General features: G+C 40.8%; 1 protein-coding gene across 6 annotated transcripts in view; it reads left to right on the top strand.

The window, feature by feature from the left end:
* The window catches only part of kirrel3b (kirre like nephrin family adhesion molecule 3b), a 167,855-nt gene extending 147,903 nt beyond the window's left edge, over positions 1–19,952 (top strand). The window contains exons 11-17 of one of the 6 annotated variants that reach the window (XM_013911002.1): positions 3,967–4,067; positions 6,792–7,002; positions 8,281–8,388; positions 8,904–8,987; positions 9,300–9,415; positions 10,173–10,259; positions 15,093–19,952. In XM_013911002.1, the coding sequence (XP_013766456.1) occupies positions 3,967–4,067; positions 6,792–7,002; positions 8,281–8,388; positions 8,904–8,987; positions 9,300–9,415; positions 10,173–10,259; positions 15,093–15,554 (1,169 nt within the window). In that variant the 3' untranslated portion in view covers positions 15,555–19,952. The remainder of the gene's footprint in view (positions 1–3,966; positions 4,068–6,791; positions 7,003–8,280; positions 8,389–8,903; positions 8,988–9,299; positions 9,416–10,172; positions 10,260–15,092) is intronic. The other 5 variants (XM_005720643.1, XM_013911003.1, XM_013911010.1 and 2 more) reach the window with 5 other exon arrangements.
* Positions 19,953–21,156: the final 1,204 nt, after the last annotated feature.

Raw genomic sequence — 21,156 nt, 5'->3', positions numbered from 1 at the left:
AGCGTCAGAACTCTTTGAAACACTTTTCAATTAAACGATCAGCGCAGTACTCACGTCCTGCTGCAACTCATAGTTTGCTGAAATTGTTAGCAGTGTATGTACTGAAAGTGTGTGTGTGCCCATGTGATAGCTGGAGCTAATGTGGTTGTGCCAGATTATAAACTTATTAGGACGATGACTTTTAAAATTACTTCAACAAAGCCATCGACGGTAACTTTAGGTTAAAACCGTAAAGAAAAACTAGGTCTTTGTCAGCGTCGTGGAGCTCGTTTCCTTCACTTTGTGTCCATTCAGTACAAATAAGATGCATCGTCAAACAATCCCATCCTCATTCTTGACGTGTTTTTTCACTCTTCAAAAGTGTTTTCCATAAGAACAGTAAGTGTTACTGTTGACTGATCGTTTCAAGATTGTTGTTTTCATTCAAAATAAATGCTTATGTGCACAAGGCAAGCAAGATGCTTTCGAGTGTAGAATCGTAATCTGTTTTGGGGGTGTTTTTTTTAGGCTGAACCAGATTTTTTATGTTGATGTTTTCTGTTCATGTTTAAAGATTCTCTTAGCGCATACTGATTGTAGTTGCAGTAGTCGTTAATGCACTGTTTGTAGCCAGAAAATAAAACAAGCGCCCGTGGCCTGTGGTGGTGATGCTGAGTTATTACTGTAAATGTGTGTTCACAGCAGAGTGTGGAGACAGTATAGATCATGCTGCATGCAGGAATAGAAAGGAGAATATACAGTCTGGTCCCTGTCGTAAAGATGTATTCAAGCAGGGCAGGCTAATGTGGCGAAGCTGTCAGATGATTCAGGCCAGGAAAATTTGTATTTCAGCAGAAGTTACATATGATGGTTACCTCAGCCAATCAGGGATGAAGATGAAATCATTTGTGACCTATCTTTCCTACACTGCACTACACTATGATATAGTGCAGTTGGAGGTGGAACAGCAGAAGGATTATTCCAAGCACAGTCACTGCCAGTAATAACCAGCTTAATAACAATATTTAGTCAATATATAACAATATAGTCACTTTCTCTTCACAACCGTGTCTGATTACTGTCTTCTGTGTTGTCACACTGCAGTGTGTGACGCAGCTCTTACAAGTATGACTTCTTCGCATAATGTCTATAAGAGCTGACTTCGCGACAGCTGGAAAATATAGACAGGCTCTCATTACCGTGGGTCCCCTCCAGTGGGGAATCATCAGCCATCAGTGACCATATCAGATAGTTTTCCTCTGTTTCACTTGCCCTGCAGCTGTTTGTGCTCTCTTTCATCACAAAAGAAAACAGAGAAATCAGAAGAGCTGCGCTGAGGTAGAGAGGAAATGTCAAGCTGTTGTTCAAAGCGGATGCCTCAGTTTTGGAAGGAAATGGAGGCCCTGGCATTTTGACACCCACACCGACATTGTGTAATCAGATTGCAATGTCCACTCTAGAGTTAACACCTCCTCAAATGAATGAGTGAAACATTGTGCCCAACATTTTGATTACCTCCCCTGCTGCTACCATTGATGTTGTAGTGCCACCCACCTCTCAGCTACTAGCGTGTTTTTGCTCTGATCACATAGTGCAAGCAGCAAACACGTTTTTTTACGCACACGCTCTGGCATACACACACACACACACACACCCACATACTTTCAGCCCCGGCTGAGCCAGTGAGATAAAGCTATCTAATTATAATTCTCATTTGCAGCTCTGATCCATAGAATAGATCCTCCCCAGTCACTACCACCACCCTTTTGCAGCCTGCAAGCAATTGATCTTGCTGTGCGTTGACAGTTGGAGTCCATGCTAACCACATACTTATTTCCATCTTGTAATAACAGGTTAGTACATATAGATCATGCATATAAACCCCTTATTATGACTGTGAAACACACATCCCGCATTCATACTATCATTCCATGTTGGCAAAGCAGTGAAAGAAGAGGAGCAGCTCTCAATCCATTTTTCTTAAAGTGTCTGCATCATTCAGCGTGCAGCAGTAGCAGCCTTCCAGCATCCTCCAGTAGCATACCAAGACACCATCTGGCAAAGTCTCATTAAAATGCTAATTCATTTTAATAAGAGACAGGTAATAAACTGCAATTATGTATCGTCAGAGAGATGGCTGAGAGCGGGAGTTTGAGGGAAGTCGGCGGGGATGTGAGTTGTCTCACTAATCAAGAAGCTACCTCACTTGCCACACCCTCAAACTCAAACCCATGTTTTTAACCTTAGCCATCACAAGAGAGTCACAAAACGCTTGATTTTAACAGGTTTTTAAAAGCTTTTTTTTTTTTTTAATCAAATATAAAGGACCCGATGGAAGCCTTTACCAGTGCTATTTATGCAGGAGCATCTCTGTAATAACCCAGCTTTTAAAAGCAAGGAAGCAGAGGTGGATGTAAGCAATTATGCAGTTTGTAATGATGTGATCATGTTTATTTTTTGCTGTTTTGTTTTGGGGGGTTTTAAGTGAATTATGTCCACTCTATGAAAAGAAAATTCACTATAAAAATAAATAAAGTACTATAGAGGACTATAAAGTGAAATTAATTCAAAGAATTTCAGGGATGTTGGGAATTTTTTCCCCCAGTAACATGATTAAAGTCAAGGATGATGATTTTAGTGAATGTGATTTTTTTTTCTCAGACATGCCCCGTTATTTCAGTCAGGTTGGATTTCTGTCTTTTGAAGATATTCAAATTTGAAATATCAGACTGAAGGTGGGAGCAGCTAATTAAGAGGAGAGAAAAGTGTTATCAGCACCTCACATTCAAACAGCATTATGAAGGTTTGAATTTGTGAAAGAATCTATTACCAGCTGCCATCATACTACTCTTAGTTTACTGTAAAAGAATTTATGTGGAAATTAATGTGTATGGCGTGCTTGAAACAAACATATATTCCCTCCACAGGTTGATTTAGTCTTTAAATATCACACTGTAAGTGTAAAACATAGGCTCGGTACCTTGCCTTTCTACCAATTTTACTCACTGTGAGTTCAGGGCAAAAGGAGGGGGAAATATCACATGAGTGATGGAATTGGGTTATGTGTGACAGCTTGTCTTCATATTAGTGCTGTCACCTGGTGTGAGCAGCCTCAAGACCAGATGGCAAGCAGACCAGTCGTTTAGGCTGAGCTGCCCTTGTCAGGCAAGATTTTGTAGCCTGACCAAGGTTTAGCATATGCTGGCTTGAAGTCCAGTAGCCCCAGCACTTGTTGAATGAACTTGCCTTGCCTGGGTAGTTTGTAATGCTAATAAAGCCATTCCATTTGATCAGGCTCAATTTGAGAAAATCGGATTATACAGAATGTCAGCTGATGGTTATAAAATTGACTGCAATAATAAGCCCGTAATACAGTTCGATATAATAAAATGTTGGATATTGTTTTACAATATCTTGATCGATACTGTGATTAGTTCAGTTATAGAGGTCATTCTGGGCAACTATAGCGAGCTTTGGCTTTAAATGTTTATTTGATGACTTATTGGTTCAGGGGTCAACTCTGCTGCAAGCACATTGATTGAGGTGAAACACTGTGACAAGGGGTGTTATCTCCCCACAATGGCATTTTCTCTTTCCATCTGTGCAGTCCTGATTACACTCGAAGAGCAACGTTTATCTCAGCGGGAGAAATCAAGCCAGCCATAAATCAACAGTTTCTCTATCCAGAATGAAGTCTAAGCTGCCACTTATGCCCTTTGTTCAGTCCTGGTGTGCCCTTGGCTAGATTGTACTAAGGGATGAGGCAAGTTCATATCTCACAGCAATATAATCTTCCTCAGGAGTCCCAAATTACAGAACACTTCAGGTGTTACCGCTTATAATAGGAGACATTTAGAATATAATCTTCCACCAAGAATTCAGTTGAGAGGATTTGTCACATGACCTGAAACTAAATTTAATTATTCATGTTTCAATTTCTGTGGCTCATCTTCTAACTTTTTTTTTTTAATGGTTGTTCTTTTTCAGGGCCGCCTACTATCTCAAGCACACAGACTCAGCAAGCCTTACATGGAGAGAAAGGACAAATCAAATGTTTCATCCGAAGTACACCTCCGCCGGACCGCATTGTAAGTGCATCCGGACTGTCTGGCTCACATACTTGAGATTCTGAGTATTTTGCCATAAAAGAGGATCCTAAAAATATACTCTTGATCCTACGGTTCTCATTTAATGCACGCATGTGAGCAGTGTTGCGCTGATCATGTTAAGATTTATGGCGCTCGTACAATGTAAACACACTTAATAAGCGCGCTTTGCATGAGTATCCATATTGTGCATGCATGTATGAGCGTGGTTAATTGCCGTACTTTGTCATCTGGTGTGTATTTTGTTATACTAATGCTCAACATTAACCAGCAGTGTTATTAATACCGCGTTTATTTCAGGTGGGCCTATAAAAACTGTGAGATAACTCAATAACGTCACTGTTGATTTAGTTATATTGGTGATTTTGTTTTCATTTAAACAAAAATTCAGTACAGTTTTATTTCATAACCATCAATCAGTTCACGGCTTGCAAGGTAAAGAAGGTAATATCAGACAACCTCTTATGAGCAAGCAATTGGCGACAGTGGGAAGAAAAAAAACCTTTTTGTCAGGAAGAAACCTCAAATAGAACCAGGCAAGGAGATGTCCATATTGTATACCGTGCAAAACTGCTGGTTTTACACTGTGCAGTCATTCAAACACATTGATTTGAGTCTTTTTAGAATAAAGTCTTGAAGCTTAAACCTCCAAGTTTGAATACTGTGATGGTGGACTTTGACTTTCACACCTGTTTCCCCCATTGTATGTTTCTCAAGGCTCCGAGTTAAAGGTGTTGCTTTTGTTAAAATAGAAATCTCTCTTCCCTACTCTGCATCCAGCATAAATAAATATGCTTTATACTTCAAAATAAACATCTAAATATTACATCAAAAACCAATACACTCTGTATTAGGACCCCCTGAAAAAATATTGATTATTTTGTATATGTATGTTAAATTTTCATAGAAATAAATGCACTAAATCAACATGAGAACCTCTATAATGATTTTAAATATCATGTCGGAGCTGTTTAAAACTGTTTCTTAATGCCATCGTTTTTTATTGAGAGCATATTGATATATAGGGAATGATATAGGGTGATTCTAAATATCATGTTACTTTGGACCTACGACCTCTTCTTCAAGATCAAATAGGGTCAAACGTACTTAAAATGTCTTTTAATTTTAAAATTATACTTAAAATTCTGCTGCCTTTGTGTGCAATCGCAACATTCAGGAAATGATATATATTGTATATGGGGATTTGAGTATCCCATTATAATTTTCATCCAAATATCATGTCACATTTGACCTCTGACCTCATGTATACATTTAACGCCTGCCTTTCTTTCAAGTTGACCCCAACATATGTTATATCTTCAAAGAAAGTATTGGCGCTACAAACTTCTTGAAAAACAAAGAAAACAAAATGAATATATAGAAATATACAAAAATATTCCCTGAAAAGAATGAAAAAACCGAGTGAACACTCTCGGAGGAGGTTTGAGTTCTCCGAGTGCTTCTCGCTTAAAAATGTATTTTTCATCAGTTCACATATTATCGGCTCAAAATATGTTTCAATGTGTATTTTATTTTATGTTTTCACGAGGCTACAGTTACAATTAAAATAATCAAGGTCTAAAGAGTAAACTCGACTTAACCACATCTTACATGATGCAGGTTTTGCATTTCTATCCACAGAACAGACTCAGAATTGGACTTTTTTTCTCCATTGAATAAAAAAGAAAGTTATTTCAATACTGGCTTTTCACAGAACCAAGACAAGGAATTCACTTATATTTCAAATATTTTTGTTTTGCATGCAAAATGTGCCAAAGGACGCAAGAATTCCAGCATTTTTGCACTCCATCTTCTATAAAGAAAAAAATATGTTATTTTTCAGACCTGATCCAAGTTTTTTTTAATGGAGAATTCTTCAGACTGTTTTGTTGTTCTTTGTACTCGGATTTATTTACTGTACTGAAAATATCCACAGTACCTCTTTGCAGATTCTTCTGTTTCACAGCACGCACCTCTGTGTAAGTGGCTGCATGCTGTCTCCCAATAGTCAAATGCAAAAAGGACTGTGATTCAAACACTGCGATGAAAAGAAAACTGCTTAGACATTAGCTCGGTCTACAGATCCAGGAGAAATTTCACTGAGCACTCAACAGCAACAAATGGGCAGTTAACAGGCACAATTTTGATCCCACCATTTTTAACCTTAACACAGCATTCAGAAGAGTTTTAACCAGCCACAGAAGCATTGAATATCCTGAATGGATTCCCATTTATTCATGCCTCTTCTAGACTTCTGTGGATCACTGAGCTATTCACCAGACAAAATGAGCTAACATTCTACGCTGATATCAGTAATTCATACCACCTTGTAACAGAACAAAACATCCCAAACGCTCCCCGTATCATCGTAGAGCACTAGGTTGATCTTTTCATGGTCATTATGTTTCTCTATTGAGAAGCGTGCTGACATAGCATAAAGAGCTTGCCGTGAACATACGGGTGGAATGACAAAACGACTAGGCCCACATTGCAATACCTTCCTGTGAATCCAGGCATCGACCAGCAGGATTCAAATCAACTGTGTGAAGTGTTCTGTGGTTGATTGGTCACCTTTAATAATTGGACTGTGTACCAGACCAAAGATCCACACACCTGGAGTAAAATTAGCTGCTCCACAGTAAATAATAATAATAATAATCATGAGTAACATTGTACATACACCTTTTTTATTTTTCTGTTTTACAGGCCTGGTCTTGGAAGGAAACTGTGTTAGAGTCTGGAACGTCCGGCCGCTACACCGTAGAAACTGTGAACACAGAGGAGGGCGTCATCTCCACGCTGACCATGAGCAACATCGTCCCAGCAGACTTTCAGACTATCTACAACTGCACCGCGTGGAACAGCTTTGGCTCTGACACCGAGATCATACGCCTTAAGGAACAAGGTGGGAGCCAAGGTTCGACAGGTTCCACCTTCCTCTTATTCAAATCACGTGGCTGTGGTTTTTTAGAGAGTGACCAAGTGGCGTTTTATGTACATTGTTGCAGGTGACCAAATCCAGTGTCGTCGACTGTGTTGCGTGTGAGGTTGCGCATGCGTGTTTTAGTGCGAATGCATTTTTGCATACATGTTAAATTGAGCACGAATCCCGATTTTTATCATTCTTAGGTCATAGTGAGCATCCTAAACAATAGCACTGTAAATTCCTGCAATTAAATCCCTGTAAAAGTCATGATTACATAAATTCCAGAAAAACTGGTATTAAGTGAATGTCTTCTAATTCTTGTCTCTTAGCATAGACCCCAATATAACATTTAATATGGAACTTGGTTTCCTTCAGTTAAAAAACAGCGAACAAACAAAAAAAAGACACTCTTTCCTTTCTTTAAATATGAATACTTTGTATCTGTGACCTTTCCACCTCTACCGTCGGGGAAGCTGTGTTTTCTATCCACTTATCGCAAATGATAAATTATAAGCTGCTTATGTGAAAGTGACATTGATCAATGAAGACATTAAATGGGCTTTAATGGTGTAGGAAGAGCACTTGGTTGTTTGCGTTTGTTTAAAATACGGCAAGGTCAGAAATGTGGGCTGGAAACTTGGGTTCTCATTAAAGTGTATTTTAATGAGGAGCTTTTCTACTGGAAGAGCATATAGATATATGCCCGCTGGTTTAGTCTCTTCCTACTTGCAAACAAGAAACACACGGGGACGATTACGCTTCACAAATGCACACACACTCCTGTGTTCGACTCAATGGAAATAAAAGCCCTCAGTTAAATGAGTCTATTAGTCTAAATGAGTGTAAATTAAAAGTTATCAAACAGTGTGATAATGAGACAATATTACTGTGTGTATAATGTTTACCTCCACATATAGCAAAAGGGTTTGGTAATTAGTTTTTGTTTGAATTATTGTTTCGACATAGAGGGTTTTTTTCTTTTCCTGTACCGCTGTACTTATTTAAATTATCTGGTTTTGTGCCCAGTGAATAATGTCTAGGTAGTAAAAAATCCGACTTAAAGAGGACGACGGGAGGAGAAGAGAGTGTGAATGTGTGTGTGTTTGAAAAAGAAAGGTGGCTTTTACATTATAACTGTATGTTGTTGTGTCCTCACCTGTAACATGTCATACATTGAATTCACTGAATACACTGAAGTGCATATAAAATGTTGTTGTTAAGTCATTGTAGAAGAACATGTTTGTTTTTTGTTGTTGTTGCTCTATACAGAATCTCTCCCAGTGGCGGTGATCATCGGCATTGCCGTGGGAGCTTTCGTGGCCGTCATTGTCCTCATGGGCACCATCGGAGCGTTCTGCTGCACCCGCTCCCAGAGAAGTACGTCTCCTTTCCAGTGTTGCCTCTGAAGCATGCATGCTAAAGCACTGCATTTTTTTCCCACAAGCACATAAAAAAATGTCCATCTATGTAGTTTTAATTTTAATGTTTTACAAATTGGATCGTTCGCAAATTGTGACTTGAGGTGTCTTAAAAATGGGCCATCTACATAAAAATAAAACACACGGAGGCATCGCCAGCCAGAAATTACCGATGCAAGTTATCTTCAGGAACGTAGTGTCACATTTAATAGGAGATGAAATCAGTGGTTGTGATGGACATCTTTTTTTTTTTTTTGGTGCCGAGATAGACAGATTGTGATAAGGGCTCATTTCATGCACTCTCAGTCTGGCTGCATTCATTTAAAGCTATTTACATCATGCGCCGTGTTCATTGCCACCCACCCATATACAGTACCAAGTGACTCAGGTTAGAGGCACTCAGCCACTATCTCTATCCAAGAACCACACTGTGCTACTGGTCCCTTCAGCATGTCTATTGTCTGTACACTACAGAGGAAGCGCACCTGGTTATGCCCTCACTGCCCGTCTCCATCTGTGCTCACCAGAGAGAACTTGCAAGCAAAATTAAGACAGAAAGTAAGACTTTGTTATATGACAGTATAACACCAGCTTTGTCCCAAACAGAATGAGCCACCGAGGAAAGCTATGTGAGATTGCATATATATGCAGAAAAAAAACAAACATAATCCTGTGTTGGCAGGAAACAAGTGATTAATAACGCTTTGTGTTGTCTTCGGGAAGTGGGAGAGCTCTAACAAAACAAACCCAGGGATCTCTGTTAAATTCTGTAACACTGCAAACTGCACTGGGGGGAAATTATAATGTCAACAAATACAGAATAGTGTTTATCCGTCTTATTAAGATATATGTGGCGTCTGCTTATGCTAGATCTGAAAGGAGTCGTGTCGGCAAAAAATGACATCCGGGTGGAGATTGTGCACAAGGACCACAATGCAGCCCGAGAAAATGAAGAGCACACCTCCATGAAACAACTGATGGTGAGTGTGAGTGTCACAAAATACTACTTTCCACTTTACTTCTTCTCATGTTCTTTTGCAAATATTGAATCTCGGCCCTGTTGTTGCATGTTCTCTTTGGCGGACAGGTAATGAATGCGGTCTGCAATTAGTATGGGGATTTTCTGTGGAATACTTCACTTCATGAGTAATGGAAGAACAGAAAGGCATGCGGGTTGTATATGTGCTGTCAAGGCGTAGGGTGTATATATATCATCATGATAACAACGACGCTGTGAGGAGAACAGACCCCGATACATTTTAACTATGGGGATGCTGATGTATACTGGGTAATCCTACAGTGGGTGTACTCTCTGCATCCACATGCCTGCTAGACACAAAAAAGAACAGCTTCCTCTTTTGAGCTCTACCAGTGTTTTGGATTTAATGCAGTTTGCTCCAGGGCTGGTCTATTTGCAGTTAAAGCTCTTGGATTAAATTTTTCCTTCAAAATAATGATTTCTTTTCAAATTACAAAATACGGTCGACACTTGATGTTAGAGCGAGAAAATGAGCGTATCTACTTCACAAATCTGCATTTTGTAAAGATAAATAAAAGATATTCATGGATAAATTATTAATGGTGCCTGCAAGCCCAGAGTTAAGGTGAAGCATGTCTGAGTGATTTTTTTTTTAAAGAACAAGTGATAAAAGTTGAACCCATCCATCTCAAAATGTCTCTTTTTGTGGGAGAGCTTGGGAAGCTACACAGATTCTTAGATGCTTTTGCTTGATTTCTACGTAGGTTGAACGAGAAGAGTTCCAGCAGGAATCTGTTCTGAAGCAGCTGGAGGTGTTGCAAGAGGAAGAGAAGGAGTATCAGCACATAAAGGTACGGCTTGTGAATGATGACAGCGTGAAGGCGCGAACGTAGGAGAACAAAAGTGGAAAGACAAAAAAAAAAAAAAAGAAGTGGTGAGAGGAAGAGAGAGAATGCCTTTGGGGCAGATGGTGGTCTTCAACTCTGGAACTAAAATAGCTGAAAAGCATTAATCCCTCTTCTGCTACACATGAGTTTTCCAAAGTAAGTCCAGAGGCAAATTATTCCTGTTATGGGTTTGATTTTAATAATTAGCTTCTCAGCCAAAGTGGCTCATGAAATCAGAGAGCGCTTGAACTTAGAGACACTAGTGGATGGGGGTCGTGTTGTTTCAAAGAAATCTATCAGAAAATCACAAAAACACTTAACAGGTGGTGACACCATGAGCAGGTGAGTCTTACTCCATGTTCACGGTGGCAAAGAACAGGAGACAAATGCTCTATATAGAAAATATGAGCCTCTTAACCTCGGGGAGATGTTTCTTCTTCATTTAATTTTCATAATTATTTGGAGCTCTACAGCAGACTCGTTGGCAAATATGTCATTGCAATCGCGTCTAATGAAATGTTTGTTATTCAATATGTCAGTGGACGTAATAAAGTTTTGGAATGATGCACCTTTGGACCAGGTGTCCTTTGAAGAAGAGATTTTAATCTTAAGGGATTTTCTGGTTAAAATGCACTTAAAACAATTCCACCTTCCCATTTACATGGCAGTAAAACAGATGTGAGGCACTTTACCTAGGGTCACTTTAGTTCTCCTATCGCACGTAAAGAGACTTAACCGCTTGTAATAAATGATTCATGCTGAGTTTTGCAGATCTCGAAACCCTTTTAAGCACCATCAAGTGAAGGATGGCCACCATCTGTTCTACATGTTTCAGTTTTTCTAGTCTTGGTCAATATTAATACTGCAGTTTAAAACCATTGGATTTTCACTTGGTCACCAATTCAATATAAACTATCACAGGTTATGTACGGTAAACACACATTGTATGAATATTTAAATTTTATTTATACTGCGCCAAATCACAACAGCAGTCGCCTCAAGGCGCTTTATATCGTAAGGTAGACTCTACAATAAAATATATGGAGAAAAACCCGACAATCATATGACCTCTTATGAGAAGCACTTTGGGAAGGAAAAACTCCCTGCCATCTGCTGTGATCAGTTGGGGAGAGAGAAGGAATACAGGATAGAATATAGGTGTAGTCCTCTAGTTGTTGGTATTAGGTGTATCCCTCCACTTAAGCAAAATTTTCAAGAAGAAATTTTCTGCTTCACAAAAGGATTTCTTAGGTCTCTTCTGTTCAAAACAACTGCATGACCCGAGATCTGCTACCAGTAAGTCAACTTTTTCTTTATCACAAAGAAGCAACACAGGCCAAGTCAGTGGGACCTGCATCTTATAGCGCTATGCCAATATTGACAGAGCATCTCCCAGAGTCTCTCGTTAAATAATAAGATAAGAACATAGCTGGTTGTAGCCAATGCCCCACTGCTGACAGCAATGTCTACACACAGCAAAAGGACATGAGATTGCAGCTGTGTGTGAAGTGCGTTAAAGCGTTCAGGTGTTCTTCATAAAAAACAATGATTGGATTAGTGAAACACCTCATGGCACGTGCATGAAAAGGCTAGATCTGACAACGCGTCATCAACTGTCTAGCATGCTTAAAAGGGATTGAGTCTGTCAGGACTCAGATACAGTGTGCAGATAGAAATGCATGAAGGGGCATGGAAAGATGCACATGGTCTTGTGCAGATGTGCGACACTTCCATCCCTCGGAGAAAGACTGTGGATGAGGATAAAGTTCTTGCAGCGTGCACACGGAAGCCATATGTGTGCCAGAAGGTCTGCTCCTGCTGCTGCATGTATGTAGGCTTGCGTGACAGCATCATACAGACTGTGAGAAAACCAGCGCTAAACAGTAAGTGTCCTCTGTGGTGGACAAGCAGCTGTTGTGTCTGTCTACTAGCCATGGGCAAAACATAATGAGACCGAGTGTGCACCAGGCAGAGCCATTGAAACACCTCTTCTACATTACTGTGGAGAAAAAAGGCCTGTAGTAAGATAGCCTCTGACCTAAAAGAGTAGTTCATGCTCTTAGGTGTAAAAGAGGGATTTGGCTGTAAAGTAGCCCTGCCCTAGACATCCCTATTAGAGAACAAAGATAGTGAGACTGATAACCTGCGTGAGGTCACTAATTCTCTCAGTGAAAGTAAGGATAAAGCAGAGGAAGACCGCATTTCCAGACAGATTTCACCTGGCTTGAACTGGGGTTTTCCAGCAGGTGAGGCACTGGGGTAAATGCCAGCTAGTTGACAAGGGAACACAATCTCTGATCCTTTCAGATAGCACTTAAACAAGGGATCTCTTGCTGAATCCTGTGTGACAAGATGTAATGGCAGTAGCATAAAATAGATCGGGCTAGCGCCTTATCTGAAAAACATTTGCAGATAGGTCAGTAAAACAGACAGCGACAATGTGCTGTCTGATCCTCTCTTTATGCACCACCACTGAAATAGTACCATTTACCTTCTTTCCCTTTCCACTGTCTCAGCAGCCTTGTGCATATGAGCAGCAGCGCTCCGGTTGAATGATCCTAATAGTCCATTGGGGATACGGGACCACCTTACAGCTCTAGACTGATTCAAGAGTGAGGCTTCATTATGTTGCCCTGTAAAACAGGATGGAAGCTAGGCTATGCCATAACAGCGGTGGCTGTTGGTCATCAATGTACCTGTCATCAGCATCTAAGATCTGACACATTTTTAATGATGGCCAGCAGGTCCTGAAAGAGTGTTTTAGCAGTGGACATATTGCTAGCAGGGAGTGAGATGGCCACCGCTGTGGGGCACAGTGGGCACAGACCTGCCAGATGGCCTGTGGAGTGAGCACCACTCCAGCCTGTTTAGGCAAGCCTCACAGCAGGGATGAAGGTCTGATGGGAGAATGTAGGCGGTCTGGCAGCCAGTGTGCAAGTAGATGCCTCTATACTACTTTTTTTTCTCTTTAGTAGAGCTGACTACTTGATTAGCAAAAAAAAAAAAAAAAAAAACCATGGAAGCACATCGCAGGTCAAGCAGGTGCAGAGGGCATGTGCAGAGCATAAGCGCTAAAATATTCTTCAGGACTGAGCATTCATGAAGGGATAATGCCAGTAGTGACAGATTTTAGAGGGCATCGCCTGTTTGAAATGCAGTAATTATTTTTTTGTGTTATTCCATACAGATTGATACAGATTAATTATAAAAAGCTAAATGATGTTTCTTCACCCACCCGATAATGTATAATGTTATACCCTATCAATACTTTGATAGGTTAAAGCATTCAGGGGCCCAAAGTATGCCAAGAAAATATCAGCCCACACCATTAAATCAAGAAAAACCAGCCTAAACACTTGACACAGATTGGGTTGGATCCATTCTTTATGCCAAATTCTAACCCTGCCATCTGAATGGTGCAGCCAATTGGCTATAGAAAATTGTTCTTTCCAATTGTCCATAGCCCGTAGGAATTGTAGCCTCAGTCTCTTGTTCTTAGCTGACAGGAGTGACAACCGGTGTGCTCTTCTGCTGCTGTAGCCTGTCTGCTCTAGAGATGCTCCTCTGCAGATCTTATTTCTAATGAGTGTTACTGTGGCCTTCCTAACAACTCGAAGCAACGTGGCCATTCTCCTCCGACCTCTGACATCAACAAAGCATTTTTTCCAAGAGTACTGCTACTCACTGGCTATTTTCTTTTTTGGGGGTGATTCTTTGTAAAACTCATGCAAGTGCCATATTCAGACCAGCCTGTCTATCACATTCATAGTCATTTAAATCATCTTTCTTCGCCGTTCTGATACTTGGTTTGAACTTAAGCAGGTCATCTTGTGAAGATCTTGCCTCTTCACGCTCAACTTGCTGGAGACAACAAGCCTCACACAAACGTTTTTGTTTAGTCCAAATTACGGCTGACATTATCGTTCGCGAGTGCACTTCTTTTTTTTTCGCCTTCTTACCTGCTCTCTCTGTCATGCTTGATTTTTTTTTTTTTTGATCCCGGCTAATGACACCTTGCATGAGGCAAGAGCAGAAGGGGACTGAACAAGTGATAAAGGGCAGGCGCAAACAATCTCCCTGTCTGCTTTCTGGTAATGACAAGCATAACGAGCATCCTCTCAGGTCGTCTCTCTCATTTCCCCATTATGAGCATTCTTCTTTTGGGATTTGCCACCATGCTCACTATGCTTGACATTTACATCCGTTCACACAAGGACATGAAAAAAAGAGAAGAAGAAAAAAAACCTGACACATACCCTAACTGGACCCTTAGCAACAGCACAGTGCCTGCAGCCAAGCAGACAAACAAGTGGCACAGCTCTGGTCTCAGAAGCCATTTAGGTGCATACATGAAATTATAAACACTACAATCCATTTAGGTCCAATTAAAGCCAGTATGAGAGTGAACTTTGCTATGACACATTGGATGCCAAACTATGAATCATCAAGGCCTGCCTAATTAGCAAGAGACATGATTTTAAGGTCTGTGTGGGGGCTAACTAAATCCTACCCCTAAGCCTCACCAGTGTTGTTTTTTCTTGTCTTTCTTTCTTAAAGTTATTTAATTTTTTTCCTACACAGACCGCAGACTCTTTCCTTATTTATTTCAGCAGTTTGAATGTTAATTATTGTCAGTTTGACCTTGACTTCTGTTGCGCTTTGAGGATAGAGGTACATTCACATATAAACAAATAAGATTTGTTTGTTTTTCTTCCCTTTCTTCTTTTTCCTTTGTGTGCATATGTGATATATAGATGTATAGCTCTAAAGAATCTTTCCTTCATGTGTTTTCAATAGGACCCCACAAATGGCTACTACAGTGTAAATACCTTCAAAGAGCATCACACACCTACCATGACAGGGAACCCTACCACTGAGGTGAGGAACCCCACCAACACAGGTACCCTGGGAAAGCAGCGGGTACCGACGGGCATGTCCTTCACCAACATCTATTCCACTCTTGGAGCTGGTCCCAACCGACTGTATGACTACAGCCAACGCTTCGTGCTGGGCATGGGCAGCAGCTCCATTGAGCTTTGCGAGCGGGAGTTCCAGCGCGGCTCGCTCAGCGACTCCAGCTCTTTTATCGACACGCAGTGTGACAGCAGCGTCAGCAGCTACAGTAAGCCAGACGGCTACGTGCAGTTCGACAAAGACAGCAAGGCCTCCGCCTCCTCCTCATCCCACTATTCCCAATCCTCCTCACAGAACTCAGACCTCACCCGACCCCTCCAGAAGCGTATGCAGACCCATGTCTGACCTCTTGGGAGGGAAGGGCTTGTGGAAAGGGGTGAAACAAACCAGCTAGGATTGTAAAACTGAAAGAACCAGCTCCGAGGAGCGCCTAAAAAGAACAATGTCAGTAGGTGTTTTCTGTGGATGCCTGAAGACACTGGGGCTTTAATGCACCATGTGACTTGTTTAGACTTCCCAGTGTCCCCAAAAAAAAAAAAAAAAAAAAAAGGATCAAGAAGCCTTATATTTCGCTCATGCTCAACTCATCAATTCCCTGCTTTGTGCCACAGAGAGGTTATTTGCCAACACAAACACTGCACGAGTACAGCGTTTAAACTTTTGGGTTTTGCAGTGACACTGTTGACCGATCAGAGGGCAGGAAAACAAGGCTTCTGTGACAATCAGCACCCTTGGGATGGACCACTTTCGCTTTTTTGAAGAAGAAAAACTGGAAGTGTCGTCATGAGTGTTTTGGCACTCAGCACAAACTGTCTGCTAATGAGCGCAAGCCAGTGTCCTGCTGCTCTCTTGTAGTTTGAAGCACAAAATTCAATGTGCATGTGGTTTTAAGTTGTTAAAACAACACCTTTTTTTCTCTCCTCCACTCCCACTTTCCCTTTAAACACTGTACGTTAAGCTCGGCTTGTTCAAACTCGTCTCCTGTGTAGGTGTAAGAAAACTTCCTCCATATGCCCACAGACGTTTCAAGCGCTGAAAACAGCGGTTGTTTTTCCTCTCCGCAGCTGTATCTGGGCCACAGAGCTGAGCAGATAAAGAAGGGCCGAGATCTCATTTTAAATCCCTGAGTCATTATTTTACTTTGAGACTCTGCGATAAAAGAATATCAGTGTACATACGCGACTGTAATTTCTTTTCTAGCGTCTAATTTCTGACTCTGATTTCCCTCATGGATGACTATAAATGAGACATGAGCGCCTCTTCTTGTCCACATCTACTTGCCTTGAGGGTCTGTTTGAACTGCTTGAACTGGGTCAATACAAACTTTGACGAAGCCAGATTGATGTACCCCATCAGTTCTTCAGGTGGGGGAGCTGCATCCACCGTGGTGTCACTGCGCCAAAATCCAGCTCCGAAACTGCAGCAGGAAAGCCAAAATGAGTTGTACTTGTGAATTTCTCCTTGTAACACCACAGACCATCAACCATGTACTTGAGGTTCCCTGCTAAAGGAAATGTAAACATGATATTTTAGCTTCTTATTGTGTGGTTATCCCATTGCTTTTGTCGATATCACTGTTGACGCTGGAGCTTAGTGCATCCTGACTGTATACCCATGTGTGATTGTGCTGCTCATCAAGGGACATAACAAGCAAATTTAGAGAAAAAAATGGTTTTATTTTGATGTCTGCTATTCAATCAGAGCTGCTGTGGGGGCTGATGGTGGCTTGTTGGGTGCATTCTTAGTTTTTGTTATCCACGCTCGTGTGACATGTATGGATCGGCTTTATTTTTCAATCACTGGCATTGTAATTGTTTTAGTTGAGAGTATAATCAGATTAGTGATTTAACTTGCACCAGAAACACTCGTACTTTGTGTAAAATGCTTAAGGTGAGCCTGTCATAGTTCACCTGGTGTCATAGTCCAACACTGCACATGCTTTGATCAAAAAGGGTTTGCAAGGAACACTGCAGATGCCGTGTAGCTAAAGAGCCAACGTATTTTAGTCTTAATGCTACAACACGTGGATGCTACCGTAGATTGCTGTTGACCTTAAGCTGTGTTAACAGACTTTGATAAGAGCATCCCTTCACAGTAAACACAGATCCTTTTTTTTGCAATAGCTGCAGTTACGTATTGCACCCACATCACATTTAATTATAGCATTCATATGTCTGTGCACTTTCAAGGTCTTACTTTCAAGCCATACTGTTTGTTATTTTATCAGATCTGTAAAATATAGCGGACTTCCTGAAAAATTACTGTAAAAAAAGAAAAAAAAAACGACTTAAAAAGGGTGGCTCACAATGTCATTGTCATCTTTGTTTTGTCAAATCAAACACAAACATCACACAAAACATTTATAGTTTTGTGTGATGAAAACCTAATAAGGTAGTTGTTCCATATGTAGTGCAGCAGTCAATTGGAACGAACCTGTGTGAACCTGAAACTACAAAATCTGCCTCTCAACCCATGAAAAAACAAGCACCGTGTTTCCAACAAAAGCAAGTTGTTGTTGTAACCACTTTACATATGATTATATTCAAGGCATTTGAATGGGGTTTTCCACTTGAGTGGCGGCGGTTTGGACTCTAATTTTACAAATGGATTGGTGCCCATTGTACAGCTTAAGACAAAAAGCTCTGTTTCAACGCTGATAATCCAGCTTGGCACTTAGCAGACTGTATATAAATCTCTAATGCTGTCTTTCTCTGTATATAATTTTTTTCCGGGCTTTCTTTCTCATTCAGATTCCACTATTCCAGAGCTCAACAAACACCACATGGCATCAGAACTGTAAAGACAGACGATGTTTCCTTTCTTTGTTTCCTGTCCTGAACAAAACAAAAAATCATCAACCTCGCCGTTTCACACAAACTACATGAAAGGCTCGTGCGAGCAGTTTTCTCCTCCCCCAGATCTCACAGGGAAAACTTACTCACACCGAGCACACACGAGGCTATAGGATGAGAAGCTAAGCATAGCCAGGACAGCTTTGAAGTGAAATACAGTAAGAGGCGATTATTCTTGCAGCCCCTCTGAGAGATGCCCAGATGTCCAGCAATATATTGCATTTGGCACCACCATGACTGTCAAGTACGGGTGTCGCAGGTTTTCATTCATTTCCGCATTTATGAGGGTAGAATTAAATTATTTCACTGATATCATCAACATTCAATTACAGTGCAATCTACTTTGGGGGATTAAAAAAAATACAGAATGAAGTGTCCATATGTTATGCATTACTTTACATTCACATGATCGGAATTCTAAAAATGTGCCAGTTTGAAACTTGCCATACAGACTTTTAGCAACTCTCTTCATGAAAACAAAACAAATTTGCTGTCCTTCTAAAAATGGATCGTTTCCTCTATCTGATGCAGCTTTTGCACTGATCCAAACATAATGCATTTTCCCAGTCCAGAGAATCTGCACACTGCACAGCAAACAGATAAATATTTGATAGGCCAGCCTTCTGTCCCACCTCCCCCCACCCTCCAGAATGGCAACAGCTACAGTGGGCATGAGAGTACTAGAGGATGTGAGTGCCATGTCAGTCTTTGGGAATCAAAGCCCATGTGGGGACGGAGTCTGCCCTGCTCACCTGTGGACGCCTCGCCGGCTGGTGCTGGCGGCGCCTGTTTGCCTGGCTACAAGCACTGCACAGATGCCAGGGCATAACAGATGAATAAACACAAAGACCCGGAACAATTACAAGGGGTTGCTGCCCTTTCCTGATAAAACGGAGCAACCGCTTTCAGAGCAGAGCATGGAGCGTAGACTGTTTTTCAGAGATGCTAAAGACTAGCCTGTAAAACACTGGATAAGAATGTTTCTAAGGTGAGAGACAGAGCTTAGGAGCAGTGTGAAGGAAAGACACTGGCTGGAATTTCTAATGGCTTTTTCTGTTCATTGCCAATGTTATGTTTGTTTATTGCAAAAAGTATGTTGCTTGGTTTGAAATAACTTGGAAAAAATAGATAAAGAAATACTCAGCATTAGTACTTTCAAGGTTTTGTCACGCTTGCAAAGGGACTTTGCAAGTGTGGGTTATTTGAAATCTACATCAGTGTATGATAGGTGTCACTGTGCATGACGGAGCACATTAGCGAAGGTGCCATTTGAACCTCTGAACTGATCATAATAAGCCTTTTTTTTCAACCGTGTAAATGCTTTCTGTCACTGAGTTTCTCTCTTTTTCTCTCACTTTCTTTTTTCTTTCCTACCAAATCAATACCTTGTTAGTAATTTAATAAAGTCCAAGTGTAAGACCTGTACAAAATAGCATCTGGAAACGACTCTCAGAGTTTCCTTTGTCTCGCAGGGTGCATTGGTAATCAGTGCGGGTTGGTTTGCAGCAGACAGTTTGCAGCAAGTCACATAAGCAAATGGGAAGTATAATAGGAATGCCTTTGGAAGTCAAATGAGTACCCTTCAACGTCATTGGTTGATTCGCTCTGTACTCCAAATAACGCAAACTACTTGCAAATGCTACACGAGGCTCAGAAGGTACTTTAAATGGTCATTGCAAGAATTTGTATAAATAGTGAACCATAACCATACAGTAATTGTAATAAAAAGGCAACGTGTAAATGCTCTTTTGGGTGAACCACTATTTTCAGGAGGTGGCCCTCTGTATCTAAGAAAAAAATGAAAAAGATGTATTTTAACTGTACTGGTCTGTGAATCTATGATGCTTTTGCTCTGTATATTTGGAGAATAAAACTGATGTTTGAGTTGGTGTTTATGTTTACACTGGTCTGTCAGTGAGAATGAGATTCGTGAGTTACTGCTTTGTCTGCACAGAAATCTTCACCATTAGTTTTGTTCTCGCAGATTTCAAAAGTTCTTTCATTCCTATTAATGCTAGACAGTGAGCAGCTTTTATGAAAACTCTTATGCTATGGTGCCCACTGGGAAATATTAATCATTAATGGCCCAAGTCAGGCCTTCCGATGTAGACGAGAAGAGTGCAGGAAATGTGCAGTCACTTCACAAACATGCACACAGTATATACATTTTGACTAATGTAAGATCCAGTTGCTGTATGCAGGCAAAGTCGAGTATAATGAACACCCTTGTGATGTTTCAATAGTTTGTCAATGAGGTCCAGATTCAAGCAGACGCTACGTGCAGCTTCAGGCTGGGCAGCAATTTGTGTTTTGCTTATATCACAAAATGAGAAACGAGAAAAGGGTTGTAGAAATAACACCAATGCAATCCTGTCAGGTGTGGCAGCACAAGAACAGAGACAATCACATTCGTGTCCCTAATCGACCTGCACAGTGGCTCTTGTTGGACAGTCAGCCAGCAATAAGCTATCGAGAGTGTTTTGTGGCTGGCTTAAGTGTACTTTGACGGCATTTGTTAAAAGCAGGCACGCTACTGTTTATTCGCTTTGTCCTCTGTTTTCCTAGGCAGTCAGCAGATTCACACCATTACATTTACATGCAGCCCTTTAATCCATTAATAGGACCATTGCAGTCTTACTCCAAATTAAATGAACTCACATAAACACCTTAACTTGCCTGAAGTACTGGCTCCAATCCTACAGAACTGAAACTTAAAAGTGATTTGAATTCCTTCATGCACAGAGTCAATACAATGCAAGGGCAATTACTCTTTAGCTGGATTAATCCGCTTGCAGCCAAGGCGGGAATGTAGTATTCTTGAAGTCGGAATCAGAAACAATTCTCTTATTTGAGAAGCCTAGAGGAGAAAAAGTAAGCATTTCTTTGCTGCACACCAAGCCCAGACAGAGAAAGGACTCGCTGCTGTGTGTATAAGCTTACCTCTGAGCGAGTGCTATAACCAGTCTGGTCTTAATATTGAGAATTCATCTGCCAACAACATTATTTCCCTTGAAAAGTTTCCCGTGGTGAATAAAAATGGCCATGTTTTTCCAAACATTATACAAATTGTGCCATTTGTGATGGATTTGTCTAAT

Source organism: Pundamilia nyererei, unplaced genomic scaffold (assembly GCF_000239375.1).
Source record: "Pundamilia nyererei isolate P.nyererei 1_Seehausen unplaced genomic scaffold, PunNye1.0 scaffold00003, whole genome shotgun sequence".
In the NCBI taxonomy this organism is placed as follows: domain Eukaryota; kingdom Metazoa; phylum Chordata; class Actinopteri; order Cichliformes; family Cichlidae; genus Pundamilia; species Pundamilia nyererei.
This window is presented reverse-complemented; position numbering and strand designations above follow the sequence as displayed.